At 39.1% G+C, this 22,194-nt stretch overlaps 1 protein-coding gene across 1 annotated transcript; it reads left to right on the forward strand.

The window, feature by feature from the left end:
* Positions 1–57: 57 nt before the first annotated feature.
* PDIA3 (protein disulfide isomerase family A member 3) lies at positions 58–21,533 on the forward strand. The gene is made up of 13 exons (XM_082388806.1): positions 58–360; positions 6,143–6,221; positions 7,532–7,649; positions 12,243–12,350; positions 13,530–13,659; positions 17,025–17,141; positions 17,453–17,578; positions 18,170–18,352; positions 19,189–19,297; positions 19,852–19,980; positions 20,543–20,622; positions 20,981–21,038; positions 21,263–21,533. The coding sequence occupies exons 1-13, from the start codon at positions 194–196 to the stop codon at positions 21,374–21,376; spliced, it is 1,518 nt and encodes a 505-aa protein (XP_082244932.1). The 5' UTR covers positions 58–193; the 3' UTR covers positions 21,377–21,533.
* The last annotated feature ends 661 nt before the right edge of the window (positions 21,534–22,194 follow it).

The following is a 22,194-nucleotide window of genomic DNA, read 5'->3' on the forward strand; positions in this document are numbered from 1 at the left end:
CGCAGGCGCCGCACAGCCAATCGGCGGCTGCCACACTGCGGCCCGAGCCGGGCTGGGGGGTTGGGACCTCCGGCTGCCGGGCTGTCTGGGCCAGACGCGCGAACGCAGGCTGAGGGCTCGTGGTTTCCCCCCGGCCTCCGCAGTCCCCGCCGAACCCTGACCCTCCTGGCTGCCGCCGCCTCACCTCGTCGCCATGCGCCTCCGCCGCCTAGCGCTGTTCCCGGGCCTGGCGCTGCTCCTCGCCGCGGCCCGCCTCGCCGCTGCCTCTGACGTGCTGGAACTCACGGACGACAACTTCGAGAGTCGCATCTCCGACACGGGCTCTGCAGGCCTCATGCTTGTCGAGTTCTTCGCCCCCTGGTGAGGGCATTTAGCCGGGGCGGGAGAGGGAGGGCCGGGTGGGCAGGGGGCGAAGGCGCGGGGACGGTAGGGCCTACGCAGCGCCGGCGCCCTCCATCATTCCCGCGAGCCCGGCTGCGGCCGGCAGGTTTTCCACCCACCGGGGAGCCGAGCTGCCTGGCGGAGAGCGGAGACGTCGGCCTGGGAGCGAGATCTGAGAAGGAGAGCGCGAAGGCCCCTCTCGCGCAGGGCCACATCCTTACCTCCGTGCTCCTGCGGCACTTCCTATCTGCAGAGGGTTTCACCCCCTGCACCCCACCCTTCCTCGATTGGTATCTTTAGAGTTTCTGGGTGAGTCCGTGTTACTGTTTTCCATTCTATAGACGAGGCATCTCAAGGCCTTTTATTGGAAGCCAACGTTTCACCAAGTGCAGAGGCCCTGGGCCCCCAGGATACTTCTTTTCTTCTTGCCCCACGCAGCCGTTGGTTTCTAGCCAAGGTCAGAGTGGCAACAGAATGGTCATAAGTGCTCTCTTAAGGCAGGCAGTTATTTGTCCATCGCCAGGTGAACACTTTCTCCATTAAACTGATCATTTCTCAGCACCAGCAGAATTCCATTAAAAAGAGTAGGTGAACAGAGTAATTCCGTCAGGATCTGTCTAAGTGGTTAGTTTTAATTAGGATTTCTGAAAAATGCCAAAGAAGACCCCAGTGAGAAAGTAATCAGTGTTGGAGAAATACTCCACTTGAGAGTGCTTTAACTGAACTAGGATGTAAATTCCTTAGGATAGAACTAACTGGAAATAAAAAGCTGGGGGTGGGGTGGGAGTGGGGAGAGAGCAAATAGGATTTCTGACCCAGTAAACCTGAGTTGGTTTTTTTTTTTTTTTTTTTTAACTCCCACATCTTTACCATAGCAAACAATGATTATCTTAACGCTAGGGACAGCTCAGTATAACCACGCTAATTACAGTACTTAATTTTTCTCCTGCCACAATGACCCTTAATTAAAAACCATTTGTATTCAAAAGTCTCAGTAAAAGGAAGTTGGTGGATAACTTTCACTTGCTTCTAACTCTGGTCTTCACTCTGCAGGGGCTCAGCTGACTCGAGGGTTACACTAGGAGTCCTATAATGAAGACCACCTGAGCCAGTAGCGTGTGCTTAGAGGCAGCACATTTTGTTTTCAGCTTCTGACAGGTTTTGCATCCAGGGCATTCCCGCGACTAACTGGCAGTACTGATTACACATCATAGGTGGTCTTTACACATCACTAGAAATCACGTTCTCTTAGGAACAACTCTTCCCAATCATGTAACCATGCTGTTAGCTTTGAGGGAGTGTTACTGTAATTAGAATGGCTGTATGGAGTTGTATCAAAACTGGGAGGTGCCTCTGTGACTACAGGGGTCCACAAGAACTGAATTGCTGGAGAATTGTGGGCTATTAGACTATTAGTTTAAAGCAGATTTTTTTCCCCCTGATTGAAAGTGATCTATGCTACTTTAAATTGTTGCATGTGCTTCCCTAAAAACTACATATCCCATCGTGCACTAAACTATCCCTAAAGTTGGGTGGATCACTGCTGTGGTGTCGCCATGTAATTGGTCTGGAAGGTAAAGTCATCCTCCACAATGCCTACAAGAAGGATCAGTTTTCTGAATGAGTAATTTGGAATCAAGGAAGTCTCCTGTTGATGATGTCCTTATTTCTTCCCATTCAACTGTTTTATTTATTAATATCTCAGCTGGAAATGCTCTCTAACTGCTTTGTACTCCTGTTATAAGTTAGATAGGAACAGTTAAAGAATCCTTATTAAGAGTAAAATGGACCCATTTTGAGCAAGTTGTTTTTCTCATTTGTTTTAGGGTATTTTTTCCACTTTCATTTTACAAGTGAAAGTGAAAGATTTCTTTACAGCTGACCCTGTAGACTAATATTTCCATTATGGAGTCAATCATCTATATAGTTTGTAAGAATGGGAGTATCTGAATTTCTCTGGAAGTAAATAGAACTATTTAAATGTTTGTGATAATTTCTGAATATTTATTAGTCAGTCTTAAGTCTTCAGCATCTACCTGTGTTGTAGATTTGTGCCCTACCCTCTAGGACAGTAGTATTAATTGATGATATTTGATAACAGTGTTTCTAGAGTATAGAAAAAGACCACGTAGATAGTATAAAATGGAATATTTAATATTTTTTCTTAAACATACTGATTCCTTTACTTGGAATTCCCTCCTCTCCCCACCCCCAGTTGATCTTTTCAACAAGATTTAGCTCAAAAGTTATTTCTTCCTTCCCTGGACAACTAACTGGTTGCTCCCTCCTCTCTATTGGGACCTAATAATACTATCACCCCTGCCAGACTGATGTTCCTACAGGGAAAGGACTATATCAGTTTTTCTTCTATCAGAGCCTAAAGTAGCATGAGGCACATGACAGGCATGAAGTAATGATTGTTGGGTGAGTATATGTTGGGAGTCATTATTAACTGCTGGGTGCCATCCCTGAAGGTGAATGGGATTATTTGTGTTTTAGTATTATCTAGTAGTAGGTGAAAGAAGTAGTGGTAAAACTTGATGATCACCTTCAAAATCCACCTAAATTCCATTCCTGGTGAATTTAAAAAGGGCAGTCTCCTCCAGTCTTATTGGAACTTGTTAGACAGGTCCTCCCTTTGGACACTTGATGATGTTGTGGATATTAACAATGCTTAAGGCAATGGTTTTCAGTCCCAGCCTTGCCACTTATACACACTCCCCCTACACCTCTGGTTATCTCCTGGATTCCTAGAGGAATCATTCAGTAAGTCCCAGGGTGGGGCCTAGGCACACAAGTGTTTTTTTGGTTTGTTTTGTTTTTTAATTTATTTATTTAATTTTATTTATTTTTGGCTGCGTTGGGTCTTCGTTGCTGCACGCGGGCTTTCTCTAGTTGCTGCAAGCGGGGGCTCCTCTTCATTGCGATGCACGAGCTTCTTACTGTGGTGACCTATCTTGTTGTGGAGCACAGGCTCTAGGCGCGTGGGCTTCAGTAGTTGTGGCATGCAGGCTCAGTAGTTGTGGCTCGTGGGCTCTAGAGCTCAGGCTCAGTAGTTGTGGCGCATGGGCTTAGTTGATCCGTGGCATGTGGGATCCTCCTGGACCAGGGGAACCCGTGTCCCCTGCATTGGCAGGCGGATTCTCAACCACTTGCCACCAGGGAAGTCCCTTTTTTTTTTAAATGCTTAATGGATATTTTTTATATACATCTGTGTTGAGACCCACTGGTCTGGCCTAATTATTCTGTACTATTTTTTTTTTCTCTTCAGGTGTTTAAAGGTAGTTGAGGTGAAACTTCTTAAGTCTGTTGTCTGTCTTCTTAACAATTACTACATACGTATTTAACAGAAATCTCTTAACACATATAACACATTTATTATCTCTTAACAAAAAAAAAAAAAACCCTTCATAGTTCTCTGGTTTTTTTAACCAATATTTTGTAATTCTCAGTGTACAGTTCTTATGCCTCTCTTGATAAATTTATTCCTAATTACTTTTCTTTTTTTTTCTTTTTTTGGCTGCACTGGCTCTTCGTTGTGGCGCGTGGGCTCCAGAGCGCATGGGCTCAGTAGTTGCGGCACGCGGGCTTAGTTGCCCTGCGACATGTGGGATTAGTTCCCCGACCAGGGATCGAACCCACGTCCCCTGCATTGGAAAGCGGATTCTTAACCACTGGACCACCAGGGAAGTCCCCATAGTTCTCTTGAATGCATCATTCTCACTAGTAATTTTAACTTTGCTCTACTATTCCCCTTCTCTAAAATACCCTACCCCATCCTGTCTGAAGCCTTAAATCTTTAAGGCCCAGATCCAATTCTTGTTCTCTTTAATACACATTCATTTTTAACCTTTGCACCCTTATGTTCCCCAAAGCTTAGGTTTATCAGATACGTTGGTTATTTTATTAAATCAGTTGGAATTTGTGTAGTTTTGTTACAACCCACGTACATGAATTTTTAATTTACTATAGAATACAGAGGGTATAATGAATATATTTTATGTCTCACAAAGAGAGAAATGCTACCATTGAAACTATGACACGATTGCAAGACACATCCTAATTTCAGATATGGTAAAATGTGCATCTGTGAAACACAGTATAAGGAATACCATTTATTCACCACCCAGTCTAAAAAATAAAACCAGTACAGTTGAAGTCCCTTGTGTACCCCTTCCCCATCTTACACACTCGCCATCCTGAATTTGGTTTTTATCGTTTGGTTCTTTTATATTTTTAGTAGATATGTATGTGACCCTAAGCAACATCTAATATTATAGTCTTTTTTTATATCACTCTTTCAGTTAAGCTTTCTAATGATTATTTTTGAATAGGACTTCTAAAGACCTTGAAGAATATAAATTCTTAGAATTCTTTGTTTTAAACAAGTTTTGGGGGCAGAATGTTTCCAAGTTACTTATCCATCCATTACTTAACAAAATAAATTTTGAGACTTTTGGCTATGAAATGTCAGCTCAAATTTCTTCTGTGTTTCCTTCCTTCTGTTTTCTAATTCTATATTTGCTGTCTGTGGGGAGGTCACAGAACTACTCACGTTCTCCCAGTGATCCCTCTGCAAGCCATTGGCTTTTGAAGAGATGATACCTAGCTGGTGCTAGTTGTGTACTGATAAGCCCCTACCCACATTGCATGTACAGTGTGCCTGTGGGACTGTTAGGGCTTTCTGGGTAGAGGAACAGGTGTTTATGATGGCCCTCTGGGAAAATATTCTAATTGGCATAATGCTTTATCTTCATCAGTAGTTATAGTCAGGTGAACTGTGTAGCTGTAAAAATCAAGCTTGCTGTCTTAAATATGTCATTCTCACGCTATGTTGAAACTCAGCTGAGAAGGATAAAAGCCTCCATCGAGCTGTTAAAGTATGTCAACTGAGCACCTTTTGGGCCTTATTCGACTAACCCCCCTCAAACTGGGTTTCTGGTCAAAGAGTCATATTCAAGGAATGGAGAAAAAGTACTTGATTGTGACTCTTAAAGAGTTAATATCATACTTGGGACCTTATAAGGTTTCAACCACTATATTTTTAAGAACCACAGTGCTGGTTTTCTAAGGAAAAATACGTACCTTCCTTTAGGAAATGCTACCAGGAATGGGATTATTGCTGTCTTGCCCTTTATTTTATCCTCATTAATTCATCAAAAGGGCTTGAGCCCTTTCCCTCTTTAATGTGACTTATACTTCTGACTACAGTTTTCAGGGCTCAATTGTACTTTTTTAATCTTTTTTTTAAATTGAAGTATAGTTAATATACAATGCTGTGTTAGTTTCAGGTGTACAGCAGAGTGATTCAGTTATATATATATATATATATATATATATATATATATATATATATATATATTCTTTTTCAGATTCTTTTCCAGTATAGGTTATTACAGGATAGTGAATATAGTTCCCTGTGCTAGGTCCTTGTTTATTTTATATATAGTAATGTGTATATGTTAATCCCAGACTCCTAATTTACCCCCCCCCCCCCATCGCCACCCCATTGCACTTTTGAGAACGTAGATGCTGCTCTGGACTGAGCCAGTCCTATAGAGTCGACCTCAGGCTAGAGAAGGTAGCTTTACCTCTGAGAGCTCTGGTTTACCTTATCACTACTGGATGTTGTTCAGGTGATGTTTTTGCTTTTGGAAGCAGCTACTAGTCAAAAGTAGTATTATAATTTGAGATTCTTCCTAGAGAAAATTAACAAACTTATAGGATATATTTGCCTTTTTTCTTTAATATATCTTTATAGGTGCGGACACTGCAAAAAGCTTGCCCCAGAATATGAAGCTGCAGCTACCAGATTAAAAGGAATAGTCCCATTAGCAAAAGTGAGTATAGGTGGATTCTTCATTAAAGGAAATGAGGTATTTTAAATAGTAGTTGGTAAAAATTAACGTTGATTTTCTTTATTCTTACGGTGCTAAGAAGAAGAGGGAACACTAGTTTCTGGGCAAATACACAACTGACTTGTATTAATTATGGTTTCAAAAGATTACAAGTAGTGAAACTAAGGGAAATGCTGGCATAAGAAAGAAGTAAAATATATGGTAAATAAAAATTAAGGGGCAAACATGGAAAGTAAAATTACAATAGTCAAGTTTAGAGGAAAATTATCATTGAGTAAATGAGTTCCCTAAATTACTATATGTTATTCACAGTGATGGGAATAGGAAGATGACAAGAGGACGTTGATAAGTATTAACTAACTGGTCAACTGTAAACTTAGTATTTGCTTTTACAGTCAAACTAATGCTTCCAGAATTTTATGTAGTAAACCCCTAGTTGCTCCGGTCTAAAAGTTCACATCTCGGCCAGCCTCAGATAAATAGTTCATACATATATAGGACTGTTTTTGAAAACTATTTTTAATCCTGATGTTCTGTGGCAGCTTGCCATAGAAAAAAAGAGTTCAGTCATGATTTTGTTCCTGCTTCATGTAGCTATAGTCTGTGTTACTATAGATGCATTACTTTTCTGAACTTTAGTTTATGTTAAGGCATTGGGATCATACCTCAGAATCTTATGAAGATTAATGAGATAATACATGCAAAGTGCTGATGGCATTACCTAGTTTGGAATAAGTGGCTAAATAGATGGAAGTTGTTTTTCTTCTTCCTGATAGGTCTCAATAGATCTGTCATGTTATAGTTTAGCCCAGATTCAGTCTAGCTCAGGGAGCATGTTTAAGTATCAGTACCTTTGCTAATATTCATAGGTGACTTGCCAAATCAAATTATACCCCAGCTCACCTAAGGGGTATATATCAATACATCCCACTGATGATAATCATTATCAAAGTAAGCCACTATTACTAATTTAAGTGATTTATCCTTTGCATATTCTGAGGGGCAGGAAAAAGGTGGAGAACACTGCTTTAGACAATAGAGACTCTAAGGGCAGAATCTAAATAGTCTTTTGTGCATTTTGTATGAGGCCCAGGAAACTAAATTTTAGAGTTCCTTAGGTGGTTCTGATGTAGCTAGCCAAGCACCAGTCTGCCTTTAAAATCTAATGTTCTGTAGGATATGTCAAAAATTGCTTGATATTTTGATTTGACCACTCTTAATATTTTGGGAATATAGGAAGAGCCTGCAGCAGGCTTTTGGATAACAAGTGGTTCATGTATTTTAATCTTTAGGTTGATTGTACTGCCAACACAAACACCTGTAATAAGTATGGAGTGAGTGGATATCCAACCCTGAAGATATTTAGAGATGGTGAAGAAGCAGGTGCTTATGATGGGCCTAGGACTGCCGGTAAGGATCCTGGATTACATTCTGGAAACTGGATCTGTTTAAATACCCTGTTCTTTGTAGTGGGAACATGACATTTTCTATACAAGATACTTAAAGTCTTAAAAATTGCTCACCTAAGAGGTCAGATTGGAAGCTAACAAAAGACTTCTGTAACTGAACAGATTATGTAAGTAATATAGAAAATACTTGAACTTGATTTATAAGGCTTACTAGGCATTTTTTTATTTGACAAATATTCAGTACTTACTCTGTGCCAGATATTCCAGATATACTAGGTGCCCAGAATTTATTGATAAATAAAACAGACAAGGTTCCCACTCTTGTGATGCTTACATTCTGGGAGATGAAGAGAAGAAGGCAACACACAAGTTTAAAAATACATATAGATAACCACCTCACATCCATTAGGATGACTACTATAAAGAAAAAAAGAAAAGAACAAGTGTTGGCAAGGATGTGGAGAAATTGGAACCCTTCTGCACTGTTGTTGTGGACTTACATAAAATGGTGCATGCAGCTGCTATGGAAAACAGAATGGTGGATCCTAAAAAAACAAAGATAGAATTACTATATGATCCACCAATTCCACTTCTGGGTATATAACTAAAAGAATTAAAAGCAGAGTCTGGAAGAGTTATTTGTATACCCATGTTTATAGCTGCATTATTGACAATAGCAAAAAGGTGGAAGCAGCCCAAGTGTCCCATCAGTGGATGAATGAATATACAAAATGTAGTATATTAATAATAATTAATTATATGTAAATTGTATATAATACCATGGAATATTATTCAACCTTAAAGAGGAAGTTCTGATGTGCTACTACATGGGTGAACCTTTGAAGACATGCTAAGTAAGATAAGCCAGTACAAAAAGACAAATACTGTGTCATTCCACTTATATGAGATTCCTAGTCAGTTTCACAGAGACAGAAGTAGAATGTGGTTCCCAAGGGCTGTGGGGGAGTTGCTTAATGAATAGAGTTTCAGTTTTGCAAAATGAAAACTACTGGAGATTGGTTGTACAACAATGTGAATGTACTTAATGCCACAGAATTGTATACTTTAAAATGGTTAAGATGGTAAATTTTATGTTATATATATTTTACCACAATTAAAAAATGTTTAATGTCAATAATATATGTGGATAAGATAAATTCGGTTGGTGATAAGAGCATTAAAGGAGAAAAATAAAACTGATGTGATAGTGATTGGGGTTGGGAGTACCACATTATGAGTGATCAGGGAAGTAACCTTTGAGCTGAGACCTGAATGATAGGAAGGAGCTAACCATGAGAAGATGTGGACCAGAGCTTTCCAGGCAGAGGGAAAACAGGTACAGAAAGACCCTAAGGCATAACTGAGCTTGATATGTTCAAGGGACAGAAAGACCTTGTGGCTGGAATATAATTAGCAAGGATGACAGGTGAAGTTTGGGAGGTAAGTGGGCTGGCCCTGTACATAGGGCCCATAATTAATGAGAAAGTATGTTTTAGACAGTTTTATCTTGAGTCTATCAAATAATTAGGCATATTTTACCTTTTTATTATGAAAAGGTGAGAGGAAAGGGGTTCGTTCAGTTTGGGCATTTTAGGTAATGTGGAATTTTTTTCAGCATGTATGATTGTTACTCGTATACAAAGCTGTACATAAGATGGCCCCTGTCTAACTCTTAAGAATATTAAGACTTAAGACTATTTCACTTTAGGACCTTTGCCCTAGCTGTGTCCACAGCCTGAAATGATCTTCCCCCATGTTTGCATGGCTTGCTCCTTTCTTTCATTCAGATCCTGGCTTAAATTTCACCTCCCAGGGAATTCCCTGGCGGTCCAGTGGTTAGGACTCGGCGCTTCACTGCAGTGGCCCGGGTTCAATCCCTGGTCATGCAACTAAGATCACACAAGCTGCGCAGCACAGCCCCCCCCAAAAAAAAATTCTTCCAGATGCTTTCCCAGGCCACCAAACCTAAGGTAGCCACCCAGTCATACTCTTACCATCCTCTTAATTCTCTGCATAGCACTGGTTACTATCTGATATTTTAAATTGTTTACTTATTTGAAGATTTATTGTATTATTTATTTGGGGATTTATTTGGAGATTTACCTATATTGTAAGCTCCAGGAGATCAGAGACCTTGTTTGGTGTATTTATTACTCTATCCCCAGTACCTAGTTTCTCCACATGTAGTAGATAATAACTCTTCAATGCATAAGTATTTTGGCCCAACTGAGGTCATTTAGCCAACACTCAAAATTTGATATGTCTAAGAACAAAAGGTAAAATCTTCATTTTTTTTTTTTTTCCTGATCTTAAAAGCATTAATGAACACATGTTACCATTCAGATTTTATTAGCTCAGGGTAGACTTAGCAGTTAGAATTATTGATATGTTTTTCTCTGGACTTAGGTCTAAACTATATTGTATGTGAACCCAACCAGACTGCTACTAGGCAAATAATCTCACTTGGGCTGTACATAGATTTCTTAAACTCAAGAATTTCTCAGCATCTGACTAGGTGATCAGATGTTTGGCTACTTAAGATGGATTATTTTATTCATGTATTCTAAGAACTATGCTGTTTGCCTTCCTGCTTCAACTGGTTACTCAGCACTCCCATTACACCTTCCAGAGAATTTTAAATACTCAGGGAGAAAAGTAACACTTTTCATCATAGCCCTGAGGTAAAGTTCTTTATAATAATTTATATTGTGATATAGTAATTACAATACCCTTGCGGGCCAAAAAATTCATATCCGATTTCATTTTACCTATTGACACAACCCCTCCTCTGTGAGGAGTTGAGGAAAACATTTAAGAGGAAAAATCATGAATGGAGAGAGAAGGAAAGAAAAACCTCTAAAAGAAACAAAATAGACTCAATCATGTTGAAACAGTTAAACAGTACTCTGTCTCAGTCAGTCAGCAAATCCTTAGAGTACTCAGAAGAGAAAGGGGTGGGAGAGGTGGAGTATTACAGAGGAGTAGCACTGAGCCCAGAAGAAAACAGAATAATGGTCTGTCAACTAGACTTAAAGGGCAAAAGATTTTTTGTGTTTTTGTGTGTGATTATTATTTTTAAACAGTTTACTTACCTAGCCCATTTCACCTAAATAGGAAAATGTGATTTGGGTGGATCTGGTTCATGGCATAGTTTGACCCTGTATATAGTTAAACCCTGAAACAAGATAGCCAAGGCACTGCATTTTCTGCTTTTAAAATGCAAGGCTACATGTGACTGTGCCACTTAAGAATAAAGGATTTGTTTGTTTAATTCATTTGCAAAGTGGGTATTTCTTGAACTTGATATGTGTTAGGTATTATTCTTAGAGTTAAGTATATATCAGCAAAACAGACAAAAATAAATAAGGATGGAGTATTAGATGGGTGAAGTGTGCTGTAAGAAAGATAAAGCAGGAGATAAGGGAGTGTTGGGGGTTGAATAGGTTTTAGTTTACAAGGAATGGTTAGGGAAGGCTTCCTTGAGAAGATAACTTTTTTTAAAAAATTTGTTTTTATTTATTTATTTATTTTTGGCTGCGTTGGGTCTTTGTTGCTGCGCACGGGCTTTCTCTAGTTGCAACGAGCAGGGGCTACTCTTCGTTGCAGTGTGCAGGCTTCTCATTGCGGTGGCTTCTCTTGTTGCAGAGCATGGGCTCTAGGCGCACGGGCTTCAGTAATTGGCACGTGGGCTCAGTTGTTGTGGCTTGTGGGCTCCAGAGCACAGGGTCAGTAGTTGTGGCTCACGGGCGTAGTTGCTCTGTGGCATGTGGGATCTTCCCGGACCAGGGCTCAAACCTGTGTCCCCTGCATTGGCAGGCTGATTCTTAACCACTGAGCCCCAGGGAGGTCCCGAGAAGATGACATTTTGAATTAAGACCTAAAGGAGGAGGTGAGGAAGGAAGCCAGGTGGATATATGGGGAAAGATTGTTCTAGGCAGAGAACAACATGCACAAAGGTATTACCTGTATTGTTATAAACACTTTAATACATCACTGGCAGGGATATAAATAAGTACAGTCTCTTTGAGGGGGCAGTTAAACAGTTATAAATGCATGTACTCTTTGACCCAGTGAATCCACTTTTAGAAAATTACCCTACAGATACACTCAGTCATGTGTAAAATGACGTTAGTACAAGGTTGTTTACTGCAGAATCATTTACAGCAGCAAGAAATTGGAAACAAATGTTCATCAGTTGTGGCTGGTTAAATAAATTATGGTACATCCATACAGTGAAACACTATGTGGCTATAAAGAAGATTGAGGTAGCTCATTATGTATATTAACATAAATTATCTCTAAGCTGTGTTAAATGACAAAAACAAAATACAGAACAGCATATGTGTGTGCTGCCATTTGAGGAGAAAAGAAAAGAAAAAATGTGGAATTGCTTGTTTGTGAATAATATGTCTGGAAGGATATACAAAAAACTGAAATGTTATCCTGTAGGGAAGAAACTGGGTAACAAGGAAAAGGACAGGAAGAAAACTTCATTGTATATGCTTTTGAACTTATTAAACTTTAAATCGTGAATGATTACCTTTTCAAAAATTATAAATTTGTGTTGCTATAATCTTTCATTTTGTCTTTTAAGATGGAATTGTCAGCCACCTGAAGAAGCAGGCTGGACCAGCTTCAGTTCCTCTCAGGACTGAGGAAGAATTTGAAAAGTTCATTAGTGATAAAGATGCTTCTGTGGTGGGTGAGTAGCAAATTGGATTATGCCACAAAATCATCAGTATGGTTTCAAAAGCCCTCTATGTCTGAGTAAACAATAAAGTTAAAACTGTTTAGGAAACCTTGGGGGCAGCTGAAAAGAGAACTCGCAAAATTAGGTCAGCATTACTATAATGTAGAAAAAATTGGTGTTTTATTTGAGTGGCCTGGTATTCTTTCAGGTGTAAAGATTTAATGTCAGTTAAAGAAGATAGGAATAGCTTCAGTTTTTCCTATCACTTCGTAAACTCCTGAGATTTAACTCAAATAATAGGGTACTTAAAACTGAAAATGGGGTTTTAAGGTGGGAGGATATAAGTAAATGATAAACCTCTGTGTCTGCTATTTTCACAGTTGTAGGGGAATTTACAATTTAAGATCAAATTGCTAGGATTTGTGTATGTTTTTACAGCAATCTTTGCTTTCTTGGGTGTTGCAATATCTCATTATTTTTAAAATAACTTGAGCCAATTAAACACATTCTACATCTTGAGTGTTTTTTGTTTTGTTTTAAATGTAATGTATAATACATTTGACAAAAATAAATTTAAACATACAAGCTTGTGTTCTCTTAATCTCCTAATTACTGTAATAAAACTGACTTTCTGGCAGTAGAGGATGGTTTATCATTTAAGTTTGACTAAAAGTCACTTCTTTTCTGGATATTGATTCTGTATATTTTACAAGGAGTTAACCGTAAGTAGACATTTAATAAACACTTAGGTTTCGGGCACTTTACTAGATTTGAAGTTCTAAAGACAAATAAGACATAGAAAAAAATATGGTGAATTAATTTACAGTTTATTTTGACATACTACCTTATTTAATCCTCTGACACCTGAAATAGTCCCTGAGACTCTAAGGAGTTAGGCAGTTTGCTCAAATTTTTCAACTGTGAAAAACTAGAATTAAGACTTGAACCCTGACAAATTCTCTCCCTTGGCTTCCTCAAAAAAGTTTTTTTTTAAGGGGAGAGAAGGAATTCTTATCCTAAATATTTCATCAAATATCCTCAGTAGTCATGGCAAAGCAGACCCAGTCCTCCTATCTATCTTGCTTTGCTTATCCATAATAAGATAAAGACTTTGAAAAAATAGAATTTTAAAGTTTTGAATATTTCTCAGCATTTACTGTTTCTTCCTTGTGTTTGACATTTTCTATATAGGTTTTTTCAAGGATTTATTCAGTGACACTCACTCTGAGTTTCTGAAAGCAGCCAGCAACTTGAGGGATAACTACCGATTTGCACACACCAATGTTGAATCTCTGGTGAACAAGTATGATGATGATGGAGAGTAAGTAACTGAGTTAATGCCCTTGTAAATGCACACTTTGACCAAGTGGTATTGTGTGAACTGGTGGTTTTTAAGCCTAGTTTTTCCAAGAGCTTTATTGAGCACATACTAGGCAGTAAGCTAAGTTCTGGAAACTGTTGCTGCCTTTGAGGGGCATCTAGTAATGGGGACAGTGAATATATTTAAAAATACAAGTGTAAGTGAGCATTATATGTATTATGGTAGAAATTAGGCAGAGTGTACCAGAAGTACAGAGGAGGGAATGATTTTTTTTTCTTTTGGGGTGGGGAGTAGTATCAAAAAATGTCGTAGAGGAGGTGACTTCTGAGGTATATCTTGAAAGATAAGTTTTTCCAGGCAGGTTATGGTGGGGGATAAAGATTATTGCAGATAGAGCAGCAGGAGAGAGGGCCCCGAGATGTGAAACAACCTAAGCGTGTTAGGACCTGTAGTACTGCTGGAGTATTGTTCGTGGATGAGGTCATAGTGAAAGGTAAGCTTGGAGAGGTAAGCAGAGACCAAATTATAGAAAACCTTAAGTGCCATACAGAAAAATTTAGATTTTATCTTTTAGACATTTGAGAGCCATTGAAAGACTTTGAGCTAGACAGTAATGTGATTAATTTTGTGTTTTCAGAGGAAAAGACGCTGGCACCCATATAGTGGTGGTTTGAAAGGGGAGGGATGGCAAGGCAGTCAAGAGAGTCTAAACTAAGGGTGACATCTGAGAATCTAAATTAAGGCAGTATTAGGGGCAATGAAGAAGAAGGAGTGTGTATAAAAAATGTAGACAATAGGATTTGGCCCCTAGCCAGGTGTGAAAAGGGGCAGATCTACAGTAAGTCTAGGTTTCTAAAGACTTGGATAACTGGGCCAATCATCATCAAGCTATGAAGAAGACGAAGAGAAACAAATTTGGGGGGAATGATGATGAGTTCTATTTTGGCACAGTGAATTTGAGTAGTTTTGAGACATCCAGGTGGTGAAGACCCATTGGACAATTGGATAAATGAGACTAAAATTCAGGAAAAGTTCTGAACTGAGATAAAAGATTTATAGGTCAACCACATGTAAGTGGTTATTGAAACCATGGAGCTAGAGGAGATCACTCAAGGTGAGCACATAGAGTAAAAAGAAAAGCGTGGCAAGGGTTAGTGTTATTTATTTATATTTAACAAAATATGCACTGTTTACTATGTGCTATGTGTACTGTTAACTCTTAATCCTCTTAACAAATTGTTGAGACAGAGCTGTCATTATCTCCATTTTACAGAGGAGAAAGCACAGAAAGAGGTTAAGCTTCACATGCCGTAAGTGGCAGAACTGGGGTTGAACCTTTGCAGCTAGAAGGTCTAGCTGCACAGTTGTTGGGCTTAACCATGAGGCTCCACTGCCTTTTAGATTAAGAGACACCAGGTCTGTAAATGATGTGGAGCCACTTGTGCCTCATTAAGCACACCACATATCAGCCTGTTACCCTTAGATTTGTTCACTGTGTCTGCCTCTCACACTTGCCATTAAAAGTGGCCTATCAGCGGGACTTCCCTGGTGGTCCAGTGGCTAAGACTCTGCCCACCCAATGAAGGGGGCCTGGGTTTGATCCCTGGTCGGGGAACTAGATCCCACATGCTGTAACAAAGATCCCCTGTGCTGCAACTAAGACCCGGGGCAGCCAAGTAAATAAATAAATAAATCTTTTAAAAAAAGAAAAAAGAAAAAAAAACTGGCCTATCAGCCTCTGATCAGAAGTCTTATTTAGAAGACCTTATATGAAGGGTGTCTTAAGTTCTTCATGTGTACCCCAATGCCATAACATCATTAAAGATCACATTTAGAACTGATTTCAATTTTTGACAATAACTGCTCTGAAATTGGTAACTATGCTTTTAAAAAATATCTGAGACATATTCACCTTCTTGGTTGCCCAGCATGTTTATATTAGGTCCCTTTTTGCTATGTAGTTTCCCTGTATACTATGAAAATGCCTGTGTTTTAACTGACATAAAGTTAATGGTTAACATTGGAAGAGTTGAGAGAGGGATATAAGGACTTAAAGGTGCTGACACCTAGCCCAAAACAAGTGATAAAATTGTATACAGGTGTGTATAGTGTGGGGAGGAGGAATGAATGAAAGAGAAGCAAGAGGCAAGATATTGATAGTTAGAATAGTGATATTTTCTGGGAACGCTTGTACTAGATATAAACCTGTGACTCAGAACCAAATTGGGGTTCAGTTGTAGCTGAACAAAAGGTTAGAAAGTAAAGAAGGACGCTTCCCTGGTGGCACAGCGGTTATGAATCTGGCTGCCACTGTAGGGGACACAGGTTCGAGCCCTGGTCCGGGAAGATCCCACATGCCATGGAGCAACTAAGGCCATGCGCCACAACTACTGAGCCCGCGCTCTAGGGCCCGCGAGCCACAACTACTGAGCCCACATGCCTAGAGCCTGAGCCCCGCAACAAGAGAAGCCACCGCAATGAGAAGCCTGCGCATTGCAACAAAGGGTAGCCCCCGCTTGCCACAACTAGAGAAAGCCTGCACGCAGCAACAAAGACCCAATGCAGCCAAAAATAAATAAATAAATTTATTAAAAGAAAAAAAAAAGTAAAGAAGGAATTTCCTTTAAGTGTTCCGGTGGAATGAGGAAAGCTTGGTTTAGGGAGAGAGGCAACGTAGTACCAGCAAGAGAAAACTTTGTAAACTGTGTTTATTCATATAGAGAAATCTAGAACAAAAGAAATTTTAATGAACTCAAGCTAAACATTATCTATAATCATATACCTACCTATAGAATTTTTACAGCTGGGAGGAATCTTAAATATATTTTCTCTAATGAAGTAATTTTCTTACTGTATGGGAGAGTTGAATTTTCAAGGAGACTGGCAGGGCAAGGTACCTTCCAATAAGAGCAAGTTCTGCTTTATTTTATTGTACATATTGGGGCTTTGGGGTAAGTTGGGTTCTGTTTTTTATTGTTTTTAAAGGTTTGGAAATTAATTATCTACTCTAACCCCCTTTTTGTACTGATGTAAAAGCTGAAGCCCAGAAGAATTAAATTGATACCTGGCCCAAGGTCTTTGAAGTTAGTGGTGGAGCAAGAATTAGATAGAACCAAGGTATTCTAACTTTGCAACCCAGATTTATTAGATCATCATACCTAATTATTGCACTTGAAATTAAGGTGGTTAGCTCCTTAGCGTTGATGAGAAGGTCATGTTGCCAAGGCTGTGGTCCCAGAAAAGAGTCCTTATGTGCTTAAATGGTGATAGTAGAAGTGGCAGCAAGCGTAGATGGTCTGAGCTTTAAATAAAAGGTGAGAGACAGTTCTTTTGCTCTCTACCTACTAAGACTTTTTTTTCTAAAGGGGTATCACCTTGTTTCGTCCGTCACATCTGATTAACAAGTTTGAGGACAGGACTGTGGCATATACAGAACAGAAAATGACCAGTGGAAAGATTAAAAAATTTATTCAGGAAAACATGTGAGTACCTCTTTATACTTTTGGGATTTCTTGGCTTCATTTTAGTTTGTTTATCTCAGTTATTAAGCAGAGCCATGTTTTAGATTAAATAGCCTCATTCATGGGATTGTAATGATAGTAGTTGAGTTTATATTAAAGTAGTAATGTTTGGGTTCTAGAACTCCTATTGTGGTCCTGTAAGTTACATTACTCGGTACTTATCCTATATATTGAAAATTTCTTTCCTTTTTAAGTGCTGTTAGTTACTTTATGATAATTCCATAATATAGCTATAAACCAGCCAAATTTGATAATGGATTGTATCATTTCAGTTTTGGTATCTGCCCTCACATGACAGAAGACAATAAAGATTTGATACAGGGCAAGGACTTACTTATAGCCTACTATGATGTGGACTATGAAAAGAATGCTAAAGGTTCCAACTACTGGAGAAACAGGTAATAAGAATAATTTTTCCCCTTTGTAAACAAGTTTACCCAGTGCATAAACAATTCCTTCTAACTATCCTATTACCATGTGTGATGTGAGAACAGATAAGAAAATGGGATTTGAAGCTGTAAGGATAAATAAACTATTTCCAAAATCTGTTGGGCATATCTTCCATAGGTGTTCCTTTGCCTTGTGACACAGCTGATTCCTGACCTCCCAGTAAAAGATGAAAACGTCATCTAAAATGTCCTTTAACACATTGTGCCTTGTTGCCCATTGAGACTTTCAGTGTATTTTATCCTTATAAATTTTCTTTTTGGGTTAGTTATTATGCCTGCAATATTTTATAGTTATATAACATAGCAAGTTTCAGTGGGAATGGACTATTTGCTTGGGTACCACCAGTTTGGCAGTGAAGTTGAGTAAGACCCTGGAGTACACCATAATCCTATGTCAGTGCCCAAGAACACAAGTTCAGACTGTTTCCAGAGGGATGCAGGGACTATGAAATGTTGCTTTCTAGTCTCTTGCTTCTTGGTTTCAGAAGTGCTTTACCACCCTGGTATAATCTTGGCATAAATATCTCTTGTTTCCTATAGAGTGATGATGGTGGCAAAGAAATTCCTGGATGCTGGGAAGAAACTCAACTTTGCTGTAGCTAGCCGCAAAACCTTTAGCCATGAACTTTCTGATTTTGGCTTGGAAAGCACTACTGGAGAGATTCCTGTTGTTGCTATCAGAACTGCAAAAGGAGAGAAGTTTGTCATGCAGGAGGAGTTCTCGTGAGTCACAAGTTAGCGTGGGTTTGGGATTTGATTCTTCAAAGAAACTATTAAAGCCTTTTACCGTACTGAGGATTTATAAAGAAGAACATTGGAATGTGAAGCTAGGTCTTGTAATGAAGACATGACGGTCACTTTTTTCAATTAATTATAGATACTTTAAGGATCACGATTCTTAATAAATTTTGAAAAGTAACAAAAGGATGGCAGCTTGGAATTCTTACATGATTGTTTCCACCCTGCCATTAAAAATAGTAGATAGAGAACATTAGACAGTCTCTTTGAGATTGATGTAATTTCAGACCAACCCAGTCCCCTCCCATCCCTACAGAATGTCTTTTCTTCTTGGAATACCACATTGGCCTAAAGTAAACTCAGGGAATTGGAAAGATTTTAAGACCCCAGACAGTTTTGACCATCACCTTCTGAGACTTCAGTAGATTAAGACAAGAGAAAATCTTCCTGTGAGTGAAATCAGTAAAAAAAAAAAAAAAAAAAAAAGATACCATAAATAGGCATTATTCTCCAGAGCAACAAAATAGGACCTGGTTCTTTTGCAGAATTGAATTTCCAGAAGGACCAATGTTTTCTTCCTTCTCTGACCTTTCTAATCCACAAAGAACACACTAGAAATACAAGAAGGTGGTTGCTTTCTTGTTCAGTCTGTAGTTCTGCATATTGAGAAACAAGGGCTCCCTTTTTTTTTTTTTTTAAACTTCCAGTTACTTCCTAGCCTTGAAATTTAAACTATGTAGAAACTATTCTAAGAAATGGTTTTTAGTTTTCTCAATGGTGGGAGTAAGTTAACAAAACTGATCCTGTTTTTCTAATACCAGGCGCGATGGCAAGGCTCTTGAGAGATTCCTGCAGGATTACTTCGATGGCAACCTGAAGAGATACCTGAAGTCTGAGCCTATCCCAGAGAGCAATGACGGGCCCGTAAAGGTGAGGCGCGCACAACCTCCCCAAGCCTCTACACAGCTGTCTCTCCTCATTTCTTTATTCCCAAAATGCTGGGAAGTGCTAAGTGAAGACCATGTTGGCTACTCAGTTTCTGTTTTTGTTTGTACTCACCTCCCTCATCATAAAATAAGCATTGTCAGAGTTCATAATGCTTAATAGGGGCAGGAGTACAATTTTCTGATGATATTTGTATTAGGGCTAGGTTACTCTTCAGGGCAGAGCAAGCTAACTCCTAATAGAATAGTTTTAAGAATAGTTTTAATATTGTTGTTCGGAGATTATTTTAAGGAAGAGTTGGGTAGCATTTGTTTCCTGTGACTTCCTGAACTTAGTCTGACAGGTGACAGACATGGGAATGAGTTGATTTCTGGGGAATGGTAATATCTTAATAAAGTCTATAAATATGAGTTGAGTTTCAGTAACATATTTTTAGTGGCAACACAACAAATTTGAGAGGGATTGGGTTCAGAAACAAATACAGCTCATGAATGTATTAAACTCGCCTTACCAGCTAGAGAATCTTCTGTGTTTCCCAGGTAGTGGTAGCAGAGAATTTTGATGAAATAGTGAATGATGAAAATAAAGATGTGCTGATTGAATTTTATGCTCCTTGGTGTGGTCACTGTAAGAATCTGGAGCCTAAGTATAAAGAACTGGGAGAGAAGGTAAGTCTGAACCATATTCTGAAGTTAAATTTGAGTTGGGAGGTTTACATACATAGTCAGCATTGGCTATTTAGTTACCCTTATTAGTTCGGAACCTAAGAACTGGTAGATTTTTTTTTCAACTCTCTACTGTTTACTCACTTTCTCCTGACTGCCCTCTGAGCCTGTGCAGTGCCTCAGATACCTGCTTTAACTTTCCACTCCTCAGACTCAATCTAGATTGTGGTTAAAAGTATCCTGGCTTCTGAATTTTGGTAATGGCTTATATGAATTCATTATGTTCCTTCATCTTAAATCACTTGGCTTAGCCCTTATAATATCTTATTTAGGCCAGGTAATTTTGAAGGTGTCTGTATATAGAGTCTTAATGTGTAGGAACCAAGAGAGAAAAGGGAAGTTTATGGAAAGTTTGATACTGTGTGCAAGTATCACTACTCTTCCTATCTCAGCAGCAAAACTTATCCAAGCTTTTAAAGAATGAGATTGTCTTAAGTCCTAAATTGACTGTGTCCCTCAGTCACTGAAAACTTGAAATTTAAAGATCTAACCTTTTTATTAACAGCTCAGAAAAGACCCAAATATTATCATAGCCAAGATGGATGCCACAGCCAATGATGTGCCTTCTCCATATGAAGTCAGAGGGTAAGTAGATTAAAAACTAGTAAAAGTATCTAGGTAACTGATAGGAAAAAATAAGCTTGTAAACTGTTTCTGTATTGTGCATAGTTTGGAGAGTCCTCATATTCCAGTTGAGCACAGAACCACCAATGCCTTCCTGGCTTAAAGTTCTGCAGCGTTGGCCCACATGACTGCCACAGACCTTGTGAGCTTTCATATTTCTGAGTTTTGATAGGATGTAACGTAGCCACCAATGGAAAATAGTATCTGGTCAGATTAGAAATCATGAAGAGAAGTTACTCCTAGAAGCAGTTATTAGGGAAGTGTATGTCAGAGTTATTCTGGAATCTGAAATTTGTCAACTCTTTTCTTCTTTTCCCAGTTTTCCTACCATCTACTTCTCTCCAGCCAACAAGAAGCTGAATCCAAAGAAATATGAAGTAAGTGCATTGTCTCATCTCCCCACAAATACATACACACACACACACATACACACACAGACACATATTCAGTTCTTTGAGTTTATGTAACTGGAAACTCAACTCATGGTCCATATATGTGGTTGCTAATGTGCTTTTAAAAATTCAAGTCTTCCTATTGGGGAAAAAGAAAATCCACAGTTCTTTAAAAGTTTAAATTTTCAGAGTTATCTTTCTGTTTTCAGGGTGGCCGTGAATTAAGTGATTTTATTAGCTATCTAAAGCGAGAGGCTACAAACCCCCCTGTAATTCAAGAAGAAAAACCCAAGAAGAAGAAGAAGGCACAGGAGGATCTCTAAAGCAGCAGCCACAAACACCACTTTGTAAAAGGACTCTTCCACGAGAGATGGGAAAACTATTGGGGAGGACTGGGACCCATATGGGATTATTACCTCTCAGGGTTGAGAGGACAGAATGGATATAATCTGAATCCTGTTAAATTTTCTCTAAACTGTTTCTTAGCTGCACTGTTTATGAGAATACCAGAACCAGTTTATGTTTGTGGTTTTGGGAAAAATTATTTGTGTTGGAAGGAATGTTTGGGGGGGGGGGAATTGAGGTGGGGGTTATTTTCTAATTTTTTTTGTACATTTGGAACAGTGACAATAAATGCGCCCCCTTTATACTGTCTTTTCTCCACGAGGTGGGGAAGCAGAGGTTCTCTAGACCAGCACTGTCCAGTAGAACTTTCTGCCGTGATATAAATGTTCTATAATCTTTATTGCCCAATACCTGTAGCTATTGAGCATTAGAAATGTAGCTAGAAACCATATTTTAAATTTTCATTAAACAGTCACATGTAGGGCTAGTGACTGCCATAATGGTCAATACAGCTGTACTGTACTGGGTCCACAGTTACCACCTGTAATTCCTTTCCAGATTTCATCTCTATCTATCCTCACGTGTTTATTGCACAGGACCCTAGCCTGATGATTAGAACAGGTGAGGGACCTTTCTTGTTGGGCTGTTTCTGGCCTGCCCATGCCCTAAGGATGGATTGCTGTTTATCCTTGCCATGCAGCTGAGCATGTTTATATCTCCCAAGGGCTAGTCTCTGCCCAGAAATGCCCTGTGTGGGTGTGGCATCAGGTTGGGGTTCCATCCAAGTTGTTTCAAG

Source organism: Balaenoptera borealis (assembly GCF_965194805.1).
Source record: "Balaenoptera borealis genome assembly, chromosome: 3".
Classification (NCBI taxonomy): Eukaryota; Metazoa; Chordata; class Mammalia; order Artiodactyla; family Balaenopteridae; genus Balaenoptera; species Balaenoptera borealis.

What these genes read in the sequence shown, in the direction of transcription:
- PDIA3 (XM_082388806.1), top strand. Translation starts at nt 194, where the DNA reads ATGCGCCTCCGCCGCCTAGCGCTGTTCCCGGGCCTGGCGCTGCTCCTC. An exon ending in GAATAGTCCCATTAGCAAAA is followed by an intron (nt 6,222 to 7,531) that starts GTGAGTATAGGT and finishes TTTAATCTTTAG; the next exon opens with GTTGATTGTACTGCCAACAC. An exon ending in AAGTATGATGATGATGGAGA is followed by an intron (nt 13,660 to 17,024) that starts GTAAGTAACTGA and finishes TTTTTTCTAAAG; the next exon opens with GGGTATCACCTTGTTTCGTC.